The following is a 25,428-nucleotide window of genomic DNA, read 5'->3' on the forward strand; positions in this document are numbered from 1 at the left end:
AAATGAAAAAGGAGAAGTTACAACCAACACCACAGAAATACAAGGGATCATAAGAGGCTATTATGAGCAACTATACACCAACAAGAAGGACAATGTAGAAGAAATGGACAATTTCCTAGAAAGGTAAAATTTGCCAAGACTGAACCAGGAAGAAATAGACAATATGAATAGACCAATTACCAGTTCTGAAATTCAATCAGTAATTTAAAAAATTCCCAATAAACAAACATCCAGGACCAGATGGCTTCACAGTTGAACTCTACCAAACATTTAGAGAAACGTTAACATCTAAACTTTTGAAACTATTCCAAAAAATTGCAGAGGAAGAAACACTTCTAAACTCATTCTATGATGCCACCATCACCCTGATACCAAAACCAGACAAAGATACCACACACATAAAAAATTACAGGCCAATATCACTTATGAATATAGATGCAAAAATTCTCAACAAAGTGCTAGCAAATTGACTCCAGCAATGCATTGAAAGGGTCGTACACCATGAAAAAGTAGGATTTATCTCAGGGATGCAAAAATTTTTCAGTATCTGCAAATCAATCAATGTGATACACCACATTAAAAAAATTGAAGAATTAAAAATCATATGATCATCTCAATAGATGCAGAAAAAGCTTTTGATAAAATCCAACATCCATTTATGATAAAAACTCTCCAGAAAGTAGGCACAGACAGAATATATCTCAACATAATAAAGGCCATATGTGACAAACCCACAGCTAAGATCACACTTAATGGGGAAAAGCTGAAAGCATTTCCTCTAAGTTCAGGAACAAGACAAGGATGCCCACTCTCACTACTTTTATTCAACATAGTTTTGGAAGCCCTAGACATAGCAATCAGAGAAGAAAAAGAAATAAAAGGAATCAAAATTGGAAACAAAGATGTACAACTTTCACTGTTTGCCGATAACATACTATACATAGAAAACACTAAAGAATTGACCAGAAAACTATTAGAACTTCTCGATGAATTTGGTAAAGTTGCAGAATACAAAATTAATATCAGAAATCAGTTGCATTTCTATACACTAACAACAAAATGGCAGAAAAAGAAATTAAGGAAACAATACCATTCACCATCATCCCAAAAAAGAATAAAAGGCTTAGGAATAAGCCTACACAAGGAGGCAAAAGACCTGTACTCTGAAAACTGTAAGACACTGATGAAAGAAATTGAAGATGACATAAACAAATGGAAAGATATACTGTGTTCTCGGATTGGAAGAATCAATATTGTTAAAATGGCCCAACTACCCAAGATAATATACAGATTCAGTACAATCCCTATCAAATTACCAATGAGATTTTTCACAGAGCTGGAACAAAAAAAAAGTTAAAATTTGTATGGAAACACAAAAGACCCCAAATAGCCAAAACAATCTTGAAAAAGAACAGAGTTGGGGGAATTACGCTCCCTGCCTTCAGACTGTACTACAAAGCTATAGTAATCAAAACAATATGGTACAGGTAAAAAAAACAGACACATAGATCAATAGAGTAATCAAAACAATATGGTACAGGTAAAAAAAACAGACACATAGATCAATGGAACAAGATAGAAAGTCTAGAAATAAACCCACACACTATGGTCAATTAATCTATAACAAAGGAAACAAGAATATACAATGGAGAAAAGAGTCTCTTCAACAAGTGGTGCTCAGAAAACTGAACAGCAAAATGTAAAAGGCTGAAATTAGAACATTCTCTAACACCATACACAAAAATAAACTCAAAATGGATTAACGATTTAAGTGTAAGTCTAGATATTATAAAACTCCTGGAGGAAAAAATAGGCAGAACACTCTTGGACATAAATCACAGCGATATATTTTTTGAACCAGCTCCTAGAGTAACAGAAACAAAAACAAACAAATGACATCTACTTAAACTTAAAAGTTTTGCGCAGCTAAGGATACCATCAACAAAATGAAAAGACAATCTACAGAGAAAATATTTGCAAACGATGCAAATGACAAGGGACTAATTTCCAAAATATATAAACAGTTCATACACCTTAATACAAATAAAAAGCAACACAATAAAAAAAACAGGCAGAAGACCTAAGTAGATATCTCTCTAAAGAAGATATACAGATTGCCAACAGGCACATGAAAAGATGCTCAACATCACTAATTGTTAGAGAAATGCAAATCAAAACTACAATGAGATATTACTTCACACCCATCAGAATGGCCATCATTAAAAAGTCTACAAATGATAAATGCTTGAGAGAGTGTGGAGAAAAAGGAACCCTCCTACACTGTTGGTGGGAATGTAAACTGGTGCAGCCACTATGGAGGTTCATTAAAGAACTGAAAATAGACTTACCATATGATCCAGCAATCCCACTCCTGGGCATATACCCAGAGAAAAATATAATTCAAAAAAAACCACATTCACCCCAATGTTCATAGCAGCACTATTTGAAATAGCCAAGACATGGAAACAACCCAAATGTACATCAATAGATAACTGGATAAAGAAGCTGTGGTATATATATATATATACAATAGAACACTGCCCAGACATAAAAAAGGATAAAATAATGTCATTTGCAGCAATGTGGATGGACCTGGAGATGGTCATTCTAAGTGAAGTAAGCCAGAAAGAGAAAGAAAAATGCCATATGATACTGCTTGCATGTGGAATCTTAAAAAAAAAAAAAAGGACACAAATGAACTTATCTACAAAACAGAAATAGACTCATCACAGACATAGAGAACAAATTTATGGTTACTGAGGAGGTAAAGGGAGTGGGAAAGGATAAACTGGGAATTCGACAACTGTACCTCTTGGGAGTGATGGAAATGTTAGCTATCTTGATTGTGGTACTGGTTTCATTGGTGTATATACATCTATCAAAATTCATCAAACTGTACATTTGAAATATGTGTAGTTTACTGAATAGGAATCATACCACAGTAAAGGTGTTAAACGAAAAAAGATCTGCTTTCAAATACTAGTACTGCCATTTACTCTCTCAGTGACCTTGCCCACATACTGAACCTCTGTGAGCCTTTATTAGCTCTAAAGTGGGGGGGGGGGGGGAAAGTGTCTGTCTAATGAGATTACAGCTATGATTAAATGTGATATTACCTGTATTCAATTTTTCATCTGGTAACTATTGAGTGCCTTCCACATGTGCGCTGTTGAGTATACAGAGATCAACAGAACAGACACCATCTTTACCCTCATAGACTGTCAGGTCTAATAGGAGACAGACGTTAACACACACACATAAACGTGTCATTGCAAAGTTGAATAACTGAAATAAAGGAAAGGGATGGGGAACCTAATTTAGGCTATGGGTTCCGAGGATGCCATTCTGAGGAAGCAACATTTGGGCTGAGAACTGAAGAATGAATAAGAGGTGCAGAGTGTGTCAAGGCCCCGTGATGGGTGAGAGTAAGATCTGGTGTGCGCTGGCTCATTAAACACTAGAGTGACTTCTGGGGAGGTTGGACTAGTTAGCGATTAGGAACCTGGAGCCAGCCTGTCTGAGTTTAAATCCTGGCTCTGCTGTTGACTAGGGCATGACTTTAGGCAAATTTCTTACCTTCTCTGGGCTTTGGTTTTCTCACCTGTAAATGAGGATAATAAAATGCTGCCCTCACTGGGTTATAGAGAGGATTGGATACTTTAGTTTGTGTAAAGCATTGAGAACAGGGCCTGGCACACTGAAAGCATGCTAAATGATAGCCATGTGTATCCTCGAGTCTTCTGTTTTTCCTCCGAAGTATTTACATGGAAAGTATCATGAAAAAGGAGGCAAAGGCTTCGCCTGTGGAAGACATATCCAGGCTAGAAACTGAGAAAGAATAATGGGAAATTATGGGAGGTTGTCCAAGAAAATCCCAGGAACCCAATTTGCCTCTCTGTAAATGGTATAATCCTTGCCTCTAGAGTAAGGACGTGTCACGGTGCCAATGGCACTCCTGAGACAACGCCAAAGGACCTCCTTTGGCCTGCCATTGGTTATCTGGATTTGGACAAGGTTGTTGAGATTCCTGAGGGAAAGTGTAATTCCAAGACACTGTATTATTTTAAAAATTCACAGGATTAAAGCAAAAACAAATACAAAACTCCAGGGATTACCACTGCTTTTTTTTTTTTTTTTTTAGAGATGCTCTTGTGGATTTAATATCCATCTAGAAGCCAGCAAAATTGCTGTTTATTTATCCTGTAGCTTCTGAGTGTCTTCCTTGTCCCTGAGCTCTCTCTCCTCTCCCTGTTACAGGCCATGGATAGGATTAAGAAAGATCTATTTATGGTCTTAAGTTACTGCACATGTTGCAGGAGAGACTTCTGGGGGCAGGCCTGTGATAAGGAGGGAGAGGAGCTGGATACAGTTTTGGGAGGCAGGCTGCTCACCCACCCTTCAACCTCTCCACAAATGAGACCGCTCCCCAGGCCTGCCTTGCTTGTTTGGGTCTGTGAATGTTTCCCAGAAAGAAATAGTAACTTCTCCTTTTTCTGGCAGGGGCGCCTGATGAAACTCCCTGAAAACAGGGCCTCTCCCTCCCCTTCTCACTGGCCTCACACATGCTAATGCAAATGAGTCCTGACCCAGCCAGGGGTCTGCGGGAAGGCGGCCAGGAGCTTTAGAACAAACACGCAAAGAATGTTATTTCATTTCTGGCATCCTGGGGAAAGAGGGACAGAGAGAGGGAAGTTGGGCAGTAAGGGGGTGGAGTGAGAGAGAGAGTGGATACAAACTCTACTGCAGTTAAGACTGAAGCAGATGGAAAGCATGGGAGGAAACTGGTAGGAATAAGGGCCTACTGAGTGCCAGAAACTGGCATATAGAATACATATATTTTTAATTCCTCATGCACATTTTGAAGTTGAATATCTTATCACCACTTTTGGGGTGCTCTCAAAACTTCGGCATTTTTTCCTAGGCCACCCAGCTACAAAATGGTAGAGCCAGGATTTGAACCCAGATTTTAAAATTTCACATCCCGTGTTATGCTTTCTCAATGAGGCTGGCTTATTGGTTGTCCTCTGATAGACTCTCAGGGAAAACTGTGAACATGACAACCTCAAATCCTACAGCTCTCTTCATCCACTTCTTTCTCTCCGTCCCTCTCTGCCGATCTAATTCCAGATCCAGGATCTCTTACCAGGACACTTGTAGCAGCTCCCTAAGCATCCCGTGCTCCACAGAGATCATTCTAAAACCCAAAGGTGGCCTTCTCACCACTGCTCAAGTCACTAGTTCCTTGGTCTGCATCACAAGGCCTTGCAAGTCCTACCTCTCCAATCTTATATACCATGTATCTCCAACTATCCTGAACTTTCTGCTGTTCCCTTACATGTCCCTTCATTTCCCATCCCCTTGTCTTTATTTCAGCTGTTCTCTCTAATGGTGATGCAATAACACCCCTAATTCCAAATGGTGGGTGCTATCCATTCTTTCAGACCCAGCTCAAATGCAACTTTCCCGAGGTACACTGGCTATTAGAGATCATGGCCCCGACAGAGCTCCCATGCCTTTATTATGGGGGCAAGTCACCCCCTACACCAAGTATGGATAATCTTACCAGTTTGTTTCCAATACTGAGCAAAACGCTTTCAGTCTAAGCCATAAGTTTTCAAATCTCAGCTGCACCCCTGCCTAGGAGAGGAACGCATAAGATTACCCACATGTGGACTCTGGAGCCAGAAATGTGTTAGACTCATGGTCCTGCCATTTACTAATTAAGTGACTTTGAACAAGTCATTTAGCCCTCTGTCTTAGTTTCCTTATATATAAAGTAGATACTACAGTACCTACCTTAGAAAGTACCATATTGTGAAAGTTCAAAGAGTTAGTAAACACATAGGTCTTAACACAATGCACAGAGGTAGTAAGAACTTGATAAATAGGGACTGTTAGGCAGGTGCCATGTCATTGGTATGTATGTTCCTGGCTAATAGCTACAGATGTTTACATGAAGGCCTGTTTCCATCCATTCAACCCGTATACCTATTCCTGACCTTTGATGTTTTCTAAATTTAGTACCTACTAAATCCCAGGCCAAATGTTAGGGATGCCCGGATTCCTAAACATGGTTTCTAAATCTTGTCCTACTCTTGGATCACTGATAATCTGAGTTCTCTACAATCATGAGAACTACATTAGGGACAGGCTCAGGGAACAGGAGAGGAAGAGAATGGGGGGAGGCATCACTTGTTATGCCTAATGCCTGGGGGGAACAATGCCAAATTTGTCTCATGTCCAAACAGCTTCTGGGGGATGTTCAGAGAGAAAAGACATGGGAGCAACTTCACAGTGGGCAGGACAACTAGCCGATCGTGATTCTCTTTCCTGGTCATCCTTAATGAAGTCCTACTAAAGAAATGTCTTGTACGTACTTGATCTTGAGCATTTACTGTGTGCTGGACTTGCTATGCCTGGGAGATGTGCCTGTGTTAACTACTCTATATGCATTCCATAACAGAACTCTAACATAAGAGTACCAATACCCTCACCTTACAGATGTGGAAATTGAGACCCAGGGAAAATAAGTATCTTGTGCAGCCAGAAAACATCTGAGATTTGGACTGATGCTAGGATAGTCTGACTCAAAAACCCCAGCCTCTCAGACATCCAGGATGACTGCAAGCACATGGATGCTTGGATCCAGGACGAGAGAGAAGCAGGTGGACCACAGTGGAGTTAAGAGCCCTGGGCCAGCCTAGCTCTGAGGCTGGTTCTCTGAGTGACCACGGGCAAGCCTCTGCCCTCCCTGAGCTTGTTTCTCCTATGAAGAGAGAAGGTTTAGGTCCATGATGTCTAGTCCTCAAGCTCTATTGTGCTTGATTCAAGTGTGAAAGCAGAATGGGGTTACAGGTCCAGGGGGGAGTCTGTCCTTGGGGGAAAGGAGAACAGAGCAGAAAGAAAAAATGCCAGAAGTCTGGATCTGTCTTGCCTTTGAGTTTCTACACATCTTTCACTGTGATCTCCTGTAGTCTGCTAACACCTTTCCAGTGATGACCTCAAGACTGCTCACAGTGACAGCCTCCTTCATGGATAGAGGTGAGGGTTTAGGGGGTGGGGGCAGCATGTCATGTTGGACCCACGGGAGCAGGGCAAGGTCTGGCTTCAAGTGTAGGTCCGTTCCTATCATCAGGAGTTCTAGAGTCCTAGGAGATCAGAGAAGGAAGGGACTTCGCCATCCAATCCCTTCATTGTGATGAGGAAGAAACTGACGTTCCTACAGAGGAATCTCTTTGTCCAAGGTCCCTGGCTGATGGGAAGCATAGCTGGGCACAGAGCCTAGTGTGGCTTGTGACCCCATCCTGGGAACTCCTCCCTGTGCAGAGCTGTCTCTGTGTCTTCCCTCTAACACGGCAACCCTGAGATAAAAGGTAGGGGGCCAAGGCCTGCTGGTAAGAGCCCTGGATCGAGCGTCAGGACCCATATTGTTAATGCTGGCTCCGCCTTCACTGTGAAGCCTATGGGTCTCTCCAGGCCTCAGCTCCCTCATCCACACACTGAGAGAGTTGACTAAGACCACGGATTCCAATGAATGACCTGAAGGCTAATTGTGACCTACAATATTGGTTTATATGACCAATATTAAACTGGTTTCCAGTAAGTACTAATTAAGAGATTCCACTTAAGCCTAGATTCATGACTTTGAAGATTTTCAACACTGGATCTACCTTCTCACACAGTAATGATTAGTTGGAGCTAAGTATTCTCAGTCCCCACTGCTCCCTATCATCAAGCAACCTCATGCTGACCCATTGACATCACTTGCCAGTTCCTCCTTATAAAGCCTGTCTGAGGGCTTGCCCAACTCCCTCCGCTCCCTGCTGCCCCAAGCATGAGGCGCACTGTCCTCTGAGACTGCCACCCTACTGAGGCCAGCATTATTGGAATGTTTCCTGCTACTGACCTGAAATTTACCTCCCTTGCAGCCTTTCACCTCATCCTGCTCTCTGGGGTCTGAATGAACAGATCAGTGCCCTCTGACAGCTCCACAGCGGGTTGAAGACATGGACCATCCTCCTGTGTTTTCTCTTGAATAAATAGTCCAGGTCCCTGAAATGTTCCCCAGAGACATCGTTTCTAAGGCCTTTGGTGACCTGCTTCCTCTCCTCTGCTCAGATGATGAGTCTTCCCTTTGCAAGTCAACTCTTCCTTGCAGCCATGAAGGTCGCTCATCCCATGCCCGCCCTGAATCTTGCTCCTACTCCCCCCGGGGCCCCAGCATGGCTGGCGAGGCCTCGCCTACCTCTGTGGCCCAGCTCTCTTACTTGCACCTTGCCCTCCACATTCCAGCTACACTGCCTGCCTCATCGCGCTCTCTCTCATCTCCCAGGCTTCTCATGATCTGTCCTCTGCCTGAAAACCCGGCATTGGTTTCCTAGGGCTGCCGTAATAAACTACCACAAACACGGTGGCTTAAAACAACAGAAATGAATTACCTCACAGTTCTGGAGGCCAGAAGTCTGAAATCAAGGTACCAGCAGGATGATACTCCCTCTGAAAGCTCATGGGAAGAATCCTTCCTTGCCTCTTCCAGCTTCTGATGGCCCTAGGCTTTCTTTGGCTTGTGATAACGTAGCTCCCAACTCCACCTTCGTCTTCACATGGCCTCCTTCTCTGTGTGTCTTTCTAGGTTCTCTCCTCTTACAGTGACACCAGCCACTATATTACATTGGATTTAGGGACCGACCTAATTACAGTATAATCTCATCTTGCTCTTTAATTTATTACATTTTCAAAGACTATTTCCAAGTAAGGTCACATTCTGAGGTTTCAGGGACACATGAATTCGGTAGCAGGGTCGGGGGGCACTATTCAACCCAGTGCAACCCACCCTCCCCTGACTTCTCCAGGAAGATTCCACAGCAGACTGCAAAACAGGCCCTCAGTAGACCCGGCTGGGTGAGCAACCTTTCCTCGCTGTTTCCATGGCCCCTGTGCTTTCCCAGCAGAGCGTGATGTGAAGCACCGCAAACCCAGCCCCTTCTGCCTCTCCGCCACGACTGTGAGCTGCATGAGGGCAGAGACCTTGCTTGGCTCGGTTAGTTCTGAGTCCCAACTGACCAGCTTAGCATAAGGCACGTTGTGGTGGCCCAGTAAGTATGTCCTTTCCCTGCGCCCCTGCACTGCAGTCAGTCATGAAGAATCGGGAAGGCTATTTCCCAGATGTTTCCAGAACTGAGCTGAGCCCACGCTGCTCCACTCTGGCCCAGCACGTGCCCCACACAGGGCACCACTCACTGGACCCCCAGAGGTGTGAGGACCCTACCCATCCCCTCCACCTGCACCAAACGGCCTCCCTGTCTCTCAGCTCAACCCAGCCTGCTCTCCACACCATGGTCAGAGCTGTCACCAAAGACACAGGTTTAAATACAGCCTGGGCCTCCTCAAAAGCTCTTCCTGGCTGCCCACTGCCTGCAGGATCAGGTCCACCTCCTCCGCCCGGCATTCAAGGCCTGGCTCTCCAGCGCGGCCTCAGCTCGCACCTCTCTGCCCTCCACGAGCCTGCACGAGCAGTCTGTGCCCCGTCCTTCTGGAAGCCTGGCCGCCGTCCCGTTCCTGGATGAAATCCTGACGCAGTGAGTCCCCAGCAGGTTTTAGGAGCCTCACTGTCTGTCGGCTGAAAAACAGCGTTATTTTTCCTCTGTGAGTCTCTCTTGGCTTGGGACTCACGGCTGTATTTGCTTCTGGCTTGAGGACAGCTCTTTCCCTCTCTGGGGCCCCAGTGAGCACGTTGGAGAGGTTAGCGTGACCTGACGCTAGACGGAACTGAGTCTTGACTAGCTAGCTAGGCTGCCCACCTCATTCCACCCCCTGATCAACAGGACAGGGTACCACAGCCAGAGAAAGCTCACATTCTGTCTGGGTTTTGGGACATCAGAGGCCCCCGCCCCTGCTGAGCTCTGGGACCCTGGGCCACACCTAACTGGCTGTTCACCCCAGCGTCATATATAATAGGCCCAGACCCTTGTTCTTAGGCAAGGGTGGGAGTGGGTGGAGGGGAGGGGTTGGAAATGCACAGGAAGATGGAAGGAGAGAGATCCTGGGACTGAGCAAGACAGAGACTGAGAAGTGATAAGAAAAAGGAGGCAGAGACAGGGCATACAGACACAGAGAGGGCAAGCATAGGAGAAGCAGACGCAGACACAACAGGACTGAGACAGACAGACGGGACGTCAGAGTGCTGGGACAGAGGCAGCACCCGTGACCAAAGCAGAGAGAGCTACAAGGTTGTGAACGGGAAGGAGGGAAAAGAAGAGCAGAGTCAGAAACAATAAGAAACGGACAAAAGCGGGTGGGGAAGAGAGATGTCAGAAGAGCAGGAGAGGGTGCAAGGACAGAGGAAGAGAGGGAAGAAAGGCAGGAAAAGAGGGAGGGAGGAAGGAAAGGAGAGGAGGGAGAAATGATTGAAGAGAAAAAAAGGACCGAGAGAGTTTCACAGTGGGAAGGAAGAGCCAGTAAAGAGCAAGGCAGGAACTGCCAGGCCCATCCTGGCTTCTTTCCCTGGTGTGTCCTGGATCAACCTTGGGCCTCGGCCTCAGCTCCCAGAGGCTGCAGCCCAGGCCCCTGGTCAGCACGGAAGGCTTCCTCTGTGCATCTCTCTGTCCCCCTAGGACCTGGAAGTCCCCTGAGGAGCTGGCCCGATCACGCTGGGGACTTGGCTCAGGAGGCCCATGTAACAGGCCGGGTCACTGAAGCTGGCAGAGAGAAGGGGTGTGGAACCTTAGGCTGAACGAAGCTCTTCCACCCAGACTCAAACCCTTCCGTCCACGATCGTCACGGGTTTGAGTCCACGTCCTTGCCTCCATTATTTCCTAAGACGCAAGGCCTCCAAATTCATCTGAATTCATGAAACATTCTTCAGGATGGCTGCATTCAATCCCTCTTCTACAAATGGAGAAACACAGGCCTCCAAAGCAGAAACTCCTCATCCAAGGCCTCATGGCTGCTGACGGCCAGACTCAGGATGACCCTCAGGTCTCTCGCCTCCCATCATCTGGGCAAGCATTTAAAAAGCCAGCCCTGAAGGGCTCCTGATGACTTTCATGCTTTTTCCAGTAAATTCTGTGCTGATTCTTGGCACAAAGAGAGGAAATGAAGAGGGCAGGGTAGGAATGTAAATAAAAGGAAACTTTGGGATTCCATCTAATATGTAATTATCATATCCATGGCGGTGGCCCCAGCTGCCGCTTCAGTACGCTGCCCAGGCTGTACCCAGGCAGGGGCAGGAGGTGGGGGGTGGGGTGGGGGTGTCCTGGAGGTGATGGGAGCCCAGCTATGATCCATCCAAGGCTCTAAGCCCCCTGGGCTTTTGGAATAGTATCTTTGGGCCAGGAGCCTGGACTTGTTTGCAGACACATGTGGCAGTCTGGAAACACTGGGAAACAGCTCAGCAGATGAGAGCTGGAGATCCTGGACGTCTCAAGAATGGCACTGGGAGGACATCCCACGAGGAGCAGGGGTCCTTGTACAGACTCAGGTTCAACTGTTCGCATGGCACTGCCAGGATTCAGAGGCAGGGAGAAGTCTGGTGTTCAGTGGAGGCCACATAGCTTTCAGTGTCAAGACTCAAAATCTGTTTCCCACAGTGTTTCCAACTTATCTGAGCATGGATCTTCGCACCAAAGATCCCTTTAAACGGTTTCTATCCTTGACCCCTTGCCATTTCCACATATCCAATTCTTCTCATAATCTAGTGTGGTAATTTCAAGTTCAAGCTTTGCAAATAACTTGGCTGCATTCAAATCCTGTCCTCTCCACTTACTAGCTTTGAGGCTCTGGTCAAGGTATCTAACTTCTCTGGGCCTTAGCAGCCTGATCTGTTTGACTAAGAATAACAGTCACTGCCTTAGAGAGTTGTTTTGAGGATTAAATTAGAAAAGATTCATGACAGATAGATAAGCAGGTAGGGAGGTAGACAGAGAGACAGAAAGACACAGGAAGACAGAAGCAGAGATATAAGACACAGCGTTAGACCCCAGCATGACACACAGTGGATGTCCCCTGAGTATTTGGGAAGGAAGTGAGTTAGAGATGGGGAGTGAGTGAAGGGGAGAAGTCAGTATTCTCCAGGTTGTTGCACTGACTCGGAAATTTGTTCCAAGTATATTCAACAACTATTTACTGGGTTCTTTACTGGCATCAGGCATTGTTCTAGGCGCCAGGGATTTAAAATGAAGAGGGCGGACGCAGACTCTGCTCTATGCAGCTGATAGTCTAGTGTGAACAGACAGACAAGTAGACTAGATATTAAATCACTACATCTTTACCATGTGCCATGGCTTTGTGTGTCTGTGTGTGGGGCAGGTGGGATCTATTGTAGAGAATGTGGTCAAAGAAGGCCCTTCTAAGGAGATGACATTTAATCATGGACCTAAAGGAGCAAAAGGTGCCAGTCACGGGAAAAGCCAGGAGAAGGCCATCCCAGGGAAAGAACAGTAGAAGCAGAGACCTTGAGGAAGGTACATTCTAGTACATTCTAGCAAGAGCGCCTCAGGGGGTTTGAGTAAAGGAGTCAGTGTCAGAGATGACGGAGTAACTTGCTCTCCCACTGGAATGCTCTGGACCTAGTGGTCAGCAGCGCAACCCCAGGCGCGATGGCTTCTGTAAAGCACATAGCCACAAAGTGTAGCAGCAGGGCTTATCCCTCCTCCTTCCACTGCTTAGTAAGTACCGACCACGAGCCAGACGCCGTCCTGTGTTCTTGGTGTGTTTCAGTTCACTGAATCCTCACAATCCTATGAAATAGGCCCTACTATGATTCCATTTTACAGAAGACAGAACTGAAACCCAGAGAGGTTAAGAAATCTGCTCAAGGCCACACAGTGTAGGTGTTGAAGCCAAGGTTAAAAACTCACCTCTGCCTGATATCAAAGGCCTAATCTTAAAATGTGTATGCGTGGTGGGGTGTGGGGCATGTGGATTCAAAACTTCTATTGTCCTTCCTTTTGCTCTTTCTGACAGCGTGATCGTGGTAACTTTTTATCTTCACATGATCTTATGACAAATTCAAAGCACTTTCTCATATACTATCCAGTTTCATCTTTGCAACAACTTGAGGAGGTATAATTAATTATCTTCATTCCATGGGTAAAATTAATTAGCCCTGCTTAATTGCTGAGGAAGATGAGGTGTGAAGTACCTTCCCTGGGGATCTGCAAGCAGGGATGTGGGTCCTCCTGTCCCCAGTGTTCTTCCCCTTGCAAATGTTTGTTTGCAGTCAGAAGGCCCTCTTCCACTCATATCCTTACCAGGTATTGCTGACAGTTCCACATGTGTGGGTAGACAAGGACAGGGACAGAATATGGGGAGAGGGGAGGGGTAGGTGGGTCGGCTTGGGTATGAATCTCAGCTTTATCTCTTCTTATCACGTGACTTTGGGCAAAATACTTACTCCTTTAAGTCCCAGTTTTCCCATCTGTGAAATGAAATATGAAAATGACGACACCAGATCGGTAGGGTTACAGCAAGGCTCAAACGAGACAGCACATGTCACATCCTTAGCACGGTTCCTGACACACAATGAAAACTCAGTGGACTCTTACTACCACTACTTGACTATTATCCTGGAAGTACTGGAGGCTCCATGTTTACCTCAGTGTGCAAGTCTTGGAGGTCATCGAGTTTAACCTGTCCATCCCACAGCCAAGAACTTCAAGGTCAGAGGAGGGGGAGGAACCGGCCCCAGGTCTCACGGGGAGCTAGTGTGGGAACTGCTGTCTGACTCCAGACCTCAGGCTCGCCACCACGCGCACCACGCCTTCCCTCCTCCAGGGCTGTGGTTTTCCTTTCACTCCTCTCCTCCAACTCCACCCACCCTTGATAAGGAGCATCCCCTGGAGCCTCTGGTCCCACCTTGGATGTTGGCACGTGGCTGCAGGACCCAGGCTCCCTTGGCCTTCCCTTCACAGAGCTGAGGCCAACGAGGTGAGGGCGGGCCTGTGGCAAGCCTCTGAATGTGTGGGAATGAGCCCCCCACCCTAGGAATGAGGCCTGGCTGCTGCTGTGTGTTTGCTCAGGACCCTTTGGCAGTCATCCACGATCAGAGAAAGGAAAGGCAGCCAAGACAAGACAGAGGCTAATTACCTCGGGTAATAGGAAACTGGGGAGCGGCAGCAAGAAGGGTGTCTAGGCCTCTGGCCAGGCAAGGGGCAGGGACCACGGATGTCCAGCCTGGCCTGACTCATCCACCTTGAGGGGGGGTTCTTTGCTCAGGGTCGCCCTCAGTCTCCGACAGCCCAGAGGTACAGGAGCTGGTCACACTGTCAGATCTTCTGGGGACCCTCTCCCTCTGCTGCTCTTTGTTTTCATTCAAAAGTAAGACAAATGAAACAAACAAGGAAATTCAATTTAAACAGGCCCAAGTGCTGATGTTTCTGTTTTGTTACACCAGGGTGAGCTTAGGACAAAAAAAAAAATCTGCCTTGACTTTCACTCCTCCGATTAATCTCAACTCTGCGGTGCTGTGTAAAAGCACATGGACAGAGGGGCTGCAAAAGCAACTTGCCTTCCCAGGTGGGGGCAGAGAGAGGGAATGGGGATTCAGGGGGACCAGATTCAGAGAGAGAAAGACAGAGAGACAGAGACAGAGACAGAGAGAGAGAGAGAGAGAGAGAGAGAGAGAGAAAACGAGCGCGAGGAACCAAAACTCAAGAAATACGGTAGAGAAATTGAGATACTCATATAGAAACAGAAACTAAGAGAGTAACAGAAAGGCAAAGAAGGGATGATTGGAAGAATGGCAGACAAAGCCAGTGAGCTACACAGAAAATACTCACAAGAAAGGGAACACAAGGCAAGGAGAGACAGACAAGATGCAGAGAGGTATGGCAGGGCAAAACAGCAGTGAGAGAGGTAGGAAAGTTGGAAGGGCAAGAGCCCAGGAGGAGAAGACAGAACGAGGGTTAAAAAAAAAAATTCATGGCAGAAGTCTGCACTCCCAGAACTCTCCAGCTGGGGTGGATCTAATGCACCTTCATTCTGAAGACGCTGAAACCGTAGGATGAGGAAAGGCTGTGAACGTTACGTGCAAGGTCTCGGAGACAGAAGTGGTGGTAGTGAGATGTGATGCCAGACCTCCTTCCTGAGAGATGGGTCCTCCATGCCCATGTCACCCTAATCTCTCCATCACACCTACTGATGGCACAGATGCGGGGCTTGGTGCCCAGCTGTGCTTAACAAAAACTTGGGGGTCTGGACCCATGCTGTCTTTTCACCCTATTTCTACCCCAAAGGATCCTGACTGTTTACTCTTTCCGGGGTAATGAGACCCCAACCAGCCTCATAGAGAATAGCTCTTCAGACAATGTTTGCTGAAAAGTAAGTGAGTTATGAATGAGTGAATAAAAATGTGAATGAATGAAAGAACTGATGAATAAATAAGTGAATGAATGATGGTGTATAACAGTGAATGTACAGACGGATAGATAGATGGATGAATGAATAGATGGGATGGAGGAATGGATGGATGGATGAATAAAGGGAAGAGAGAAGGACAGACGGATGGAGATACAGATTAATGGTTGGACAGAGTGACGGATAACTGAGTGAATCATTGAGGAAGTGAATTAAAGAAAAAGATAAATGAGTTGAATGCTTGGTCAGTAACACTCACTTTGTCAACAACTGCAGCTTTCTAGATAGGTAAGGGAGGCAACCTACAGTTTCATCATTAAAGAATAAAGAGAGCTGGTCTCTAGGACTCTGCATTATAGCTTACGATGACTGCATCCAGATGCATCCCTTTGTGCTGGGGAACAAAGGGAAAAGGAGCCCCCTTTCCCTCTGAGATGAATGGATGAGTCTCAGAACGACTTCCTTTTGCATCTCCAGAAGTGTAGATGCAATTACCCTGGCGTACTATTTGAAGGAGTGATGATGACACTATTACTAAGGGGTTGCATGGATCCATTAATAAAAAAAATTATATATTATATATACATATATACACAATACACACACTACACACACACACACTTCAGATATGCTAATCTAATATTTCTCAGGAGAGATAGCATGGAATTGAGAAAAGAACACCAGGCAGGGACTCCTGTCTTAGTCCTCCTTGCTAACTTGCCACTTTCCCTCTCTGGGTTGCAGATTCTTCCTCAGTAGGATGAATGGTTTTGAATTACTGGCCACCCCGGGCCCTTTAGCACTAGCCCTGTATGATTCTGTGACTCACTGTGGTCATACTCTCCAACGGACGCTTCTAAACCTTAGAATATCAAGGTGAACAACAAACAGACTGGCCTATAAAACACCTGGTTGGCCTGGACAGACGACGCCTGCCTTGCCTCCCAGATCGAAGCCGTCCTGTCTGCTTCATGCTCCCCACACACAAAGCAGGTCTTACTTGTAGAGACCGTCGGGCTCCAGACACTTGAAGATGACGGAGTAGATACTGACTTCAGGGACCTCTCCATGGCTTCGACCAGCTGCTACACAAGATGTGCCCAGGCCAGAGAGTAAGTCATCGGCAAAACTCAGGAATTCTCCTGGAGGGAGACAAAGAGAGATGAGCTCCCCAGCTCAGGCCTTGGTGAGCAGACATGCCTGCTGTTGTCCAAACCCATCAAATGTCTGGATACCATTAGTTAAGAGGATTAATGGGGAGAATGAGCACAGGATATGCAAATGACACAGATCAGTGTCTAGCCCTGATGATTCTTCGTTTAAATTTATCCCTGAATTTTCTCAACTGTAAAGTGGGGATACTAATACCTACCTTTACAAGGCTGTTCCAAGGCTCAAATGAGGTAAATTATTGTGTAATAAAAATGCATGAAAAGGCAATAACGGGACAGTGCTTTCTGTCTAGAGTCACAATTCCGGCCTTGTCACCGCCATTAACTTCCTCTTAACTCCTAAAGCAAGGCTCTTCCTCCTTGGAATTGCAGTTTCCTTCCTTATATAAAGAAGGAGTTGGGCTAAGGATGTAAAATAGATTTATGTCATACGGTCAGTCTTACGCACTGGTCCTGGATTCATGGAGTGTTGTATTGAGATGGGCAGAGACCAGTCCAGCTAAGGGGGTGGGGAGAGTTCCATGACTGATGAGTGATAAAGGTCATGAGACAAAAAGGGACAGTAGAAGAGCAAGTGCCCCCAATTCCATGATTTCTAAAAGTGAATCCAGCCACTGGATTTGAGGAAACAGCTGAAGTTTACTAGAAATAGGGCTAACAGGATCAGAGGAAGACTAGGAGGCACTGAACGTCTGGAATCTCGGGATCCAGGCTTAGCTTTGTTACGAATTTGCTGTATAGTTTTGGGCAATGAGATTCCCATCTCTGCTCTAGTTTTCTGTAAAGTGAAGGTGCCAGAGTCACTATTATGATTTCCAAATAAATAAATAACAAAATAAAAACACAGATGTGCACAAAGATTAAGTTATGAGGATAAACATTGCAGTACTATTCAAACTAGCAAGAATGTAAACACAACTAAATGTTCAATGATACGGAAGCAGCAATATCAATTATAGTTCAATGATGCAAGGGAATATTTTATAGCCATTAAAAATAATATTGTGGAAAAATATGAAGTTATTTGAAAGGATATTCATGACATAGAAAGTTCAAAAACAGGTTACACTATTACCGAATAATTTAATTTTGGTGGAAATTTTACACATACATCTATTTAGAAAAAGAAGAAATACAGCAAATGCATAATAGTAGCTTTGTCTGGAAAATGAGATAATGGGTACTTTTTCTCTCGTATTTTTGCTTATCTCTATTTTTAAAAGTATCTACAATGAACATGTACTGCTTTTGCAGGAAGAAAAAAAATCAATAAAAATTACTTAAAAATAGATAAAGTAAATGAGCCAGACTAAACGGGCTCTAAATTCTCTCCCAGTTCTAAATCTGGATGATTTAGGAGCAAAGGAGGCATGTGAGGTATTTTATACCATATGGTATGAAAGTCTATGAGGCTTCCCAACTGTTGATTCCTTGTTTTCCTTCATGCCTGGGATGAAAGGCCTTACACTCTCTCCCTGCTTAGATTCTCAGCAATAAACAAGAGGAGGATGTCCATCCAACTACCTTCTCTCTACTTGGGATTAAGGACAGTCTCATATGACAGACCCACCATAAAATACTAATGTTGGTTCTAGTGTCTGAGAAGACAGGGAACTGGATGAACAGACTTTACAGATCACCTCCATGTGGTCCTTTAAAGAAAAGTTTCATCCTTTACTGGCAAGTGACTCATGTAACACTTGTCCGTTGGAACTACCTAGACAGTCCTAGGATTCTATCATGTGTTTGTCCCTACAGTCCCACATAGCAGATCTGATGAGTAGTGTTTCTGTTTTCCCTTTTTCACAAAGACAACACACAGTTCACAGACTTGACATGTAAATGCCAGAGCAAGTGTCTGAACCAGCCTAATGTCAGTGACACACAAGTTCAGCTGCTGCCGTCAGACAGACTTGGGACTGCAGTCACATTCCACCATTTATTACAAGTCTCTTAACTTCTCAAATCTCAGTTTTCCTTTCTGCAGCAAGGTGTCAATGACTCTTTCATGAGTTTGGAGTCTAGAAAGACTGAGTCTAGCAAGAAAGTCTGTCTAGAACCAGAGATTTTGCTAGAAAATGAAGAGGTAAATTAAACCTTTTTTCATCACAAATTTTGACAGCCCCTATTTCTTCCGTAGGCTTCTCATGTCAAACTTCTTCCACAACAAAATCATAAACCAACAATGTCTTCCCGTAGGTACCAAAGCAGAACAATGTATGGGGTGAAAAACAGAAGGGGGAAAGGGGGATTATTCACTGGATGGAGTAAGGGCTTTGTTTCTCTTGTTTTTTCAGGATTGCAAGTCTGGCTGCTGACATTTGTTTTCTTTGAGCTTGGATCCATGACTGTCTGCCTTTCAATTTGTTTCCAGATAGCCATAAAAAGAGCTGGCCCTTCATAAGGGAATTCAGCATGCTTGTGGCCTGTATTAACTAACTGTCTTCAAGCCAAAAGGTGGTTGACATTCATTTTCAAATGGGCATAGCTCTCCAGATACTTCCATGCATTTTAGAATAATTTAGACCATGGACAAAAGCCCCATAAAAACGTCTGGTCAGGAAGATCGGTACACAGTTGTAAGGTTTACAGTTTTAGATCAAGAGAAGAAACTGGATAATGTGGAGTATACAAGTAGTCTTATCAAGGACATTATAAGGGTTATTTAGTGTCCAATTCTGTTTGGGATATGGAGATATATATATATATATACACATATATATATATATAAAATAACCTTCAAATGAAAAGGGTTAATATGACATAGGAAACTGATATTTTAGTACCAACTTTTATTTTTCCCATTTAATCCTCACAACATTCAGTCTTAATAAGTTAAATGTTAGTATTTCTGTGGTAAAGCTGAAGTTCAGCTCACAAGTTTAGGAAGAGACAGAACTGAGATTTGAACACATATCCTTCTAATTCCAAAGCCATACCTTTTCTTTTATGCTATGCTGCCTCCTAGAGAAAGTTAAAAAAAATGATAGTGTTACAAAGCAAGCTTTCTTGATTCTTTTCAATTTGCGATTGAATGCATGCCACTCTCATAGCTCTACGGGCTTGGGAAATAAAACAATAAAAGAAATGGTCCCTGACCTTCTACAGCTTGTAATCTGACAACAGGAAGGGTTGTTAAATACAAGAACAGACCCATAAAGTAAACTGCAAGACTGCTTGTTTTGGATCCCCAGTCCAGGTTTAAATGGAACCTAGAAGGAGACAAGTGAAGGACCCCTCGCTGTCCTTCGTCACCTAGTGGAGGGGGACTAAGAAAGGCCTGGGGGCTTCTCTATGCACAAATGCGAATCAGTGCAATTCAACACACGCACTGCGGTTCCACAATGTATCACAGCCCACATCTGGCAGTGGTATCATGGAATGAACAATATGGCGCAGCGGTGAAGAGACTGGGCTCTGATTAACTCCTGATACATTCCCGCTTACAGCTTTCCCTGGGCAGGTTTCTTGACTCTCTGTGTCCATTTCATCATATGTTAAATGGGTATAATAACGGCACCTAATCTAACAGTATTGCTCTAAATATCATATCAAATACAGTACATGTGTATTGCTTACAGATCAGTTCACACATCTGACATGCAGTAAGAGCTCAAAAAATGTATCAGCTCTCATTGTTATTATTGCTTTCGTCACGACAGAGGAGAGACATAAGGACCCTTAGAGATTATTTTTGTCCAACCTGCTCCTTTTCCAGGTGACAAAACTGAAGCCCAGATTTAAAAAAAAAAGGGGGGGGGGGCATATCCATGGCCATACACAGAGTGGGAGGTAGACCTGGAACCAAACTGGGTCTCAAAACTTGATCTCTTGACACCTACAGCTTATGAGATAATTCACATCGGCCAGGGTATGAGATAATATCACTGAGAACTGAAGAGCCTCCAGAGCCCATGCTCCTCAGTTTCTGACCACCTCTATTCAGCATGACTGTGAGCTGTATTTACTAGGCATTTACTAAGTGCCAGGCACTGTACAAGGCACACAGGTCCATCCCGCCGTCTTCTTAAAATTGGAATCTCCGAGAAAGACAGAACGCCCAGGAGAGGCAGGAGGAGGGGTTCAATATGTTTCACGGACGCAATACATTCTAACTGCAGTTTGTGGATGTGAATATCTAGAACTCCGGGATAAGAAGAAACATACACGTGGTGGCGGCTGAAGCCTGTCTTCTCTATACCCACACTAACCTTCAACCAGATCAGCTCCAGCTTGACCTATTTCAGTTACTAATGGTCCATGTTTTATGTAGGTTGGGAATAGAAACTGTTTTTAAAACCCTGGCTTCAAAGTTCTACTGCTTAAAATGTTTGAATCCTAAAACCCTGCCACATTCCCTGATAGGAATATAGAGATACAGGAATGCTGCAGCCCCATTCAAGGCTTCGCAGCTACTCCCAGGCAGGGTCCAGAACCCAAACCCAGCTCTTCTGCCTCTACGCACCGTGCGCCTCCCACTAGGACACTCCGCCCAGGGCACCTCTGTCCCCTCCTCCCTAGGATGTCCTTACAGCCGCGTGGCTGAGCCCTTCCAGACCCAGGCTGCTACCGCCGCCTCGCCCATGCCTGTCCAAGACTCTAACATTCTTTTTCTGTTTTTCTTTCCTTGAAAACAGATAGGGAGTTGGGAGTTGCTGTACAGGAATGCGCCTGTTCCCCATTATGGCTCTTCTGGGGCTGTAACCCGAGTGGGCTTGGGCCAGACCCCCACACATTTCTTTATCCACTCAGACGCGAGCCTTGCTCTCATTACCATCCCCAGAAAAGGTCAATCACAATTCTGCTGAACCTTCAGAACCAACCCAACAAAGCACAGAGCGATTGTTCTAAAGGTCCCACCCCCTGCCTCAGTTCTCTCTCCCCCTCCCCTTTCATCACTCCCTCAGTCCTCCTCCTCCTGTTTCTCCCTCCACCCCCCTTCTCTCTCCCTCTCTCTGCTTCTGACTGAGTTGAGGTCACAGTCAAAGCCGGCCACAAGAGCAAATTGAAAACAGGTTGGGAGAAAAGCAGCAAAGAAATTCCAAAATGGAAGGGGCGGGAGCAGAGAGTTATTTAGCCCAGGTGGGGAGAAAGGTCCCTGCCCAGGACTCCGCACTCTTTTCAGGAAACGCCAAGGGGATTTAGAGGCCACTCTGGGCCTGGCCTCTCTCTAACCTACGGATGCTCTTGGCCGCAGTGCCCAGGGAGAAGCTGGGCTCTGCCTTTCCCCACCTTTTCTTTCCTTGGGCAAATTCAGACATTGACTCTGAGACCTTGTCAGTGACAAAACACATCTTCGAGGGCCTCACGCTATTCAGCTGCAGTTGGCTTGCTTCTTCCAAAACACACTGTTATTTTAAATTAGGAGAACCAGTGCATGATGGTTCTCACATTTACTGTCATGGCAGTATGGGGCAGGAACAAGAGAATGGGTTTGGGAGGCAGATGAGATCCAGTTTTGAAGCTGGGCTCCCCCACTTATGAACTGTATTATCTAGGGATGGGTGATTAATCTCTCAGAGACAATTTCTTCATCTGGAAAGTAGGTAATCATGAGAGAATCAGCAAGGAATAAATCAGATAATATATGCAGTGTACCTGCTACGTGAATGGTTTACGGGCGTCAGTGCTCCCTCACTCCTGCTGCCTCATCCTCACCATGTCTCATCAGTTTGTCTGATGGCAAAAGTTTTAGTGATCAAACTCAACTGGTTTTAGATACATTATACAATATCTCATTCCATAGAACTTTCCCCCTTTTTTGGGGTAAAATGAACTAATTTTAAAAGGAATAAAGAAAGGAAGGAGAAAAGGAAGAAGGGAAGGAAGGGAGGCAGTTAAGGAGAGCGCGGAAGAAAATGTTCATTTAGCTCTTATTACATGATGTCAACAGTGCTAGACATTTTTACTTAATTGTCTTGATTAAACATTCAAAACAACCTTGTCTTGATTAATATTCAGTACAACCTAATGAACTAGGTTAATTGTGCTTTTACAAATGAGGGAACAGTTTCAAGGAAAGTTAGATGCCTTGCCTAACGAGATCCACCATCTACCATTCCTAAACGGTAGAGAAAAAGGGAGAACCAGGACATTTGTGATCCAAAGTCTGTGCTTTTCCTTGTGCACTACTGTGAGATGCTTTCAGTGGGAGTTGTACTTTGGTCACCTCTGTGTCACCAGTACCCAGCACAGGGTTGGCCATGTAGGTATTTGTGGAATTCTGTGAAATCAAACTTCAGAATTGAAGCCTGGATCCACCTTCATCTCCCCAACCCCAGCACCTGTCATGGGAACCTTCTTTTGGGGGAACCAGGCTGCCTCCTGCATGATCTCTTTCAGGAGTACACAGGGCTCCTGTGGCACAGGAGAGAACGGATTGCCAAAAAAGGTGACAAAGTGTAGCAAGTATCTACTGAGAGCCCGTGTGCCAGGTGTTGTGCTGAGGGACTTCTGGCTCATCCACACACCAGTCCTCACATGGTTTGACCTGCTCTAAAACCTGTCTCCTTTCACTAACAGCACCCCAGTTTTCCACCCCAATTTCAGTCCATATGATTTCAGTCCATATGGAAGCCACGGCTTCCTCCCTCCTCCAGAGATGCGTATGTGATGATGGCGTGAAGGTCCATGTTAGAGACCAATGACAGATGAAGAAGTGACCCAGGCCTGATCAGCCAGACTCACTCCTGGGACAGAGACGAAGTACCGATGACATCATCTGAAGCCTTGGATCAGCTGTGTCTGAAGCCAGATATAGCCTTGGATATTTCAAATACATGACTCAGTATTTTCCCTTTTCTGTCAGGGCTAGTTTCCATTTGTTTTCTGTTACTTGCAACCAGAAGTCCTACCAGATACAGATCCTGTGAGGTTGATTTTATGATTGTCATTTTATAAATGAAAAATAAAAAGTATCCACAGGTATTCAGCAAGTTGCCCAAGGTCACACTCCATCTAAATATAACAAGGCTGGACTTTAAATCCTGAGCTGTCAGACTCCAAAACCTCTGAGCCTTTCCCATCGTGAAACACTGCGTAGGCAAAGGATACAAAGATTCTATTATGCAACAAATCACAGTATTTCCAATGTCCTGCTTCCTCTAGCCTTGTCTTCTGACCTCACTGCCTGTGTTCCCTTCCTCATTCACTCACTCTAGTCATGCTGGCATTCTTCCTCCTCCTCTAACACACCAAGCATGCTCCTACCACAGGGCCTTTGCACCTGTGGTCTCCATGCCTGCAGAGTTCTTCCTCATATCCTTACCCAGATCACTGCTTAAATGTCACTGTCTCAGGAAGGCCTTCTCCAGCTACTCAATCTAATCTAATCATTCTCTATCCCCTATCCCTACTTTATTTCAATTCATAAAACACATTAATCTCTCTCATATACTGAGGAATCAATGTACTGTCTGTATCCCATGACCAAGAGACTTTATTCACTTAGCAAGGTGCCTATACACAGCATGCTCTCCAAAATATTTGTCTAGGGAATGACTGTATTTACTGTGTACTGTATACCAAGCCGATGCTGGGAACACAGCACAAAGAATGTCTTAGTTTGTATTCCCTGGAAAGCAGAGTCTAAGAGAAGGGTTTGGGTGCAGATGGTTCATTTGGGAGGTGATTCCAAGCAGTGGGCATGAAGGAGAAGGGAAGAATGAGACAAAGGAGAAGGGAAGAATGAGACAGAGAAGAGGAAAAGTCACATCAACATAGAGGTGCATCGTTAAGTTTGCTGCTGTGAGTGACCTTCTGAGGAGTGAGCAGGGCATCTCCCAGAATTGTCTGGCTGAGCTGGAGCACCTATCCCCCGACTCCTGATGGGCATCTGTCGAGAGCCTCTGGGGAAAGTGAACTTCCCTCACTTCTTCTAGTGCGGCATGCTTACAGGCGGAGGGAGCGCCCTCGGTCTTGTACAAGGCCACGAGACAGAGCGGAAGTGTGCATTTGAGGTCACTGGCAGCACAAGGGCGGCCTGGGTGCGCACCACAGCTGCAGCCGAGATGCCCACGGGCCAGGTGGCTGCTACAAAGACCCAATCTCTTGCCTTTGAAGAATTTATAGAAAGAGCAACTGATAAGCCTTCCTGACTAGGGGTCCACTGTTGAAACAGTCCACAGACAGTTACCCCCCCACCTGCCAGGGGAAGGACCACACACCGCCGACACAGTCTTGAGCCCCCTCCCTGCGGTGCTCATGGCTTGGCAAAGTACAATTGCAATGGCTGCTTTCATGGGCGACCCGAGGAAGAGTCTTACAACTTACTATTGATACAGAATGTAATAATATTAACCTCAGCATTAATATGCACTTGGCTAATCGAGCCTGCCCTTTTCTACAGCTGGATTACTTAGGGCCATAAAAGCCCTCGTCATCCCCACCATCTCAGGACAAATGATGCTAACACATTTGGCTGGAGTGGGTATTGCTAACATGCGTGCGAGGCCGATCTGGGGACCGGTCTGCGGAGGAGGAGAGGGTGGAAGGAGAGCCAACCCCCACCGCCCTCACCATCACTCTCTGGGGACCACAGTGGGTGTTTACAGCCGTCACAGCACTCATCCATGGAGGGTTGTCTTTCTTTCCTTTTTCAAATCGCGTTCTTAAACCTTCCACTGTGGTGAAGTGGAAAGAACCTACTGTGCAAAATGTGCTTCTCATCAGATTCTCGGTTCCCCGAACACTCCCAGCTTTCTCTGGGCCTGACTCTCCATTCAGCATCTCCCTCTCTGTGCAAAGAGGCAGAAACCTCGTGTGCTGATGGGGGGCCCTGACAGCCCCTCGGACCACAGATGTGATGAAACAGCATATAATCTGGCAGAGCTGGGGTTGTTATTCACATTTTTTCAGGGAGAGAAGAGAAGGCTCAGAGAGTTGGGGCGTGCTGCCCAACCAC

General features: G+C 45.4%; 1 protein-coding gene across 5 annotated transcripts in view; it reads right to left on the minus strand.

Annotated features, from left to right (window-relative positions):
- Nucleotides 1-25,428, minus strand: part of ASTN2 (astrotactin 2) — an 800,009-nt gene that overhangs the window by 33,473 nt on the left and 741,108 nt on the right. For all 5 annotated transcript variants that reach the window (XM_074362105.1, XM_074362106.1, XM_074362104.1 and 2 more), the window contains one exon: nt 16,355-16,496. In XM_074362105.1, the coding sequence (XP_074218206.1) occupies nt 16,355-16,496 (142 nt within the window). The remainder of the gene's footprint in view (nt 1-16,354; nt 16,497-25,428) is intronic.

The sequence above is a fragment of the Camelus bactrianus genome, chromosome 4 (assembly GCF_048773025.1).
Source record: "Camelus bactrianus isolate YW-2024 breed Bactrian camel chromosome 4, ASM4877302v1, whole genome shotgun sequence".
Taxonomy (NCBI): domain Eukaryota; kingdom Metazoa; phylum Chordata; class Mammalia; order Artiodactyla; family Camelidae; genus Camelus; species Camelus bactrianus.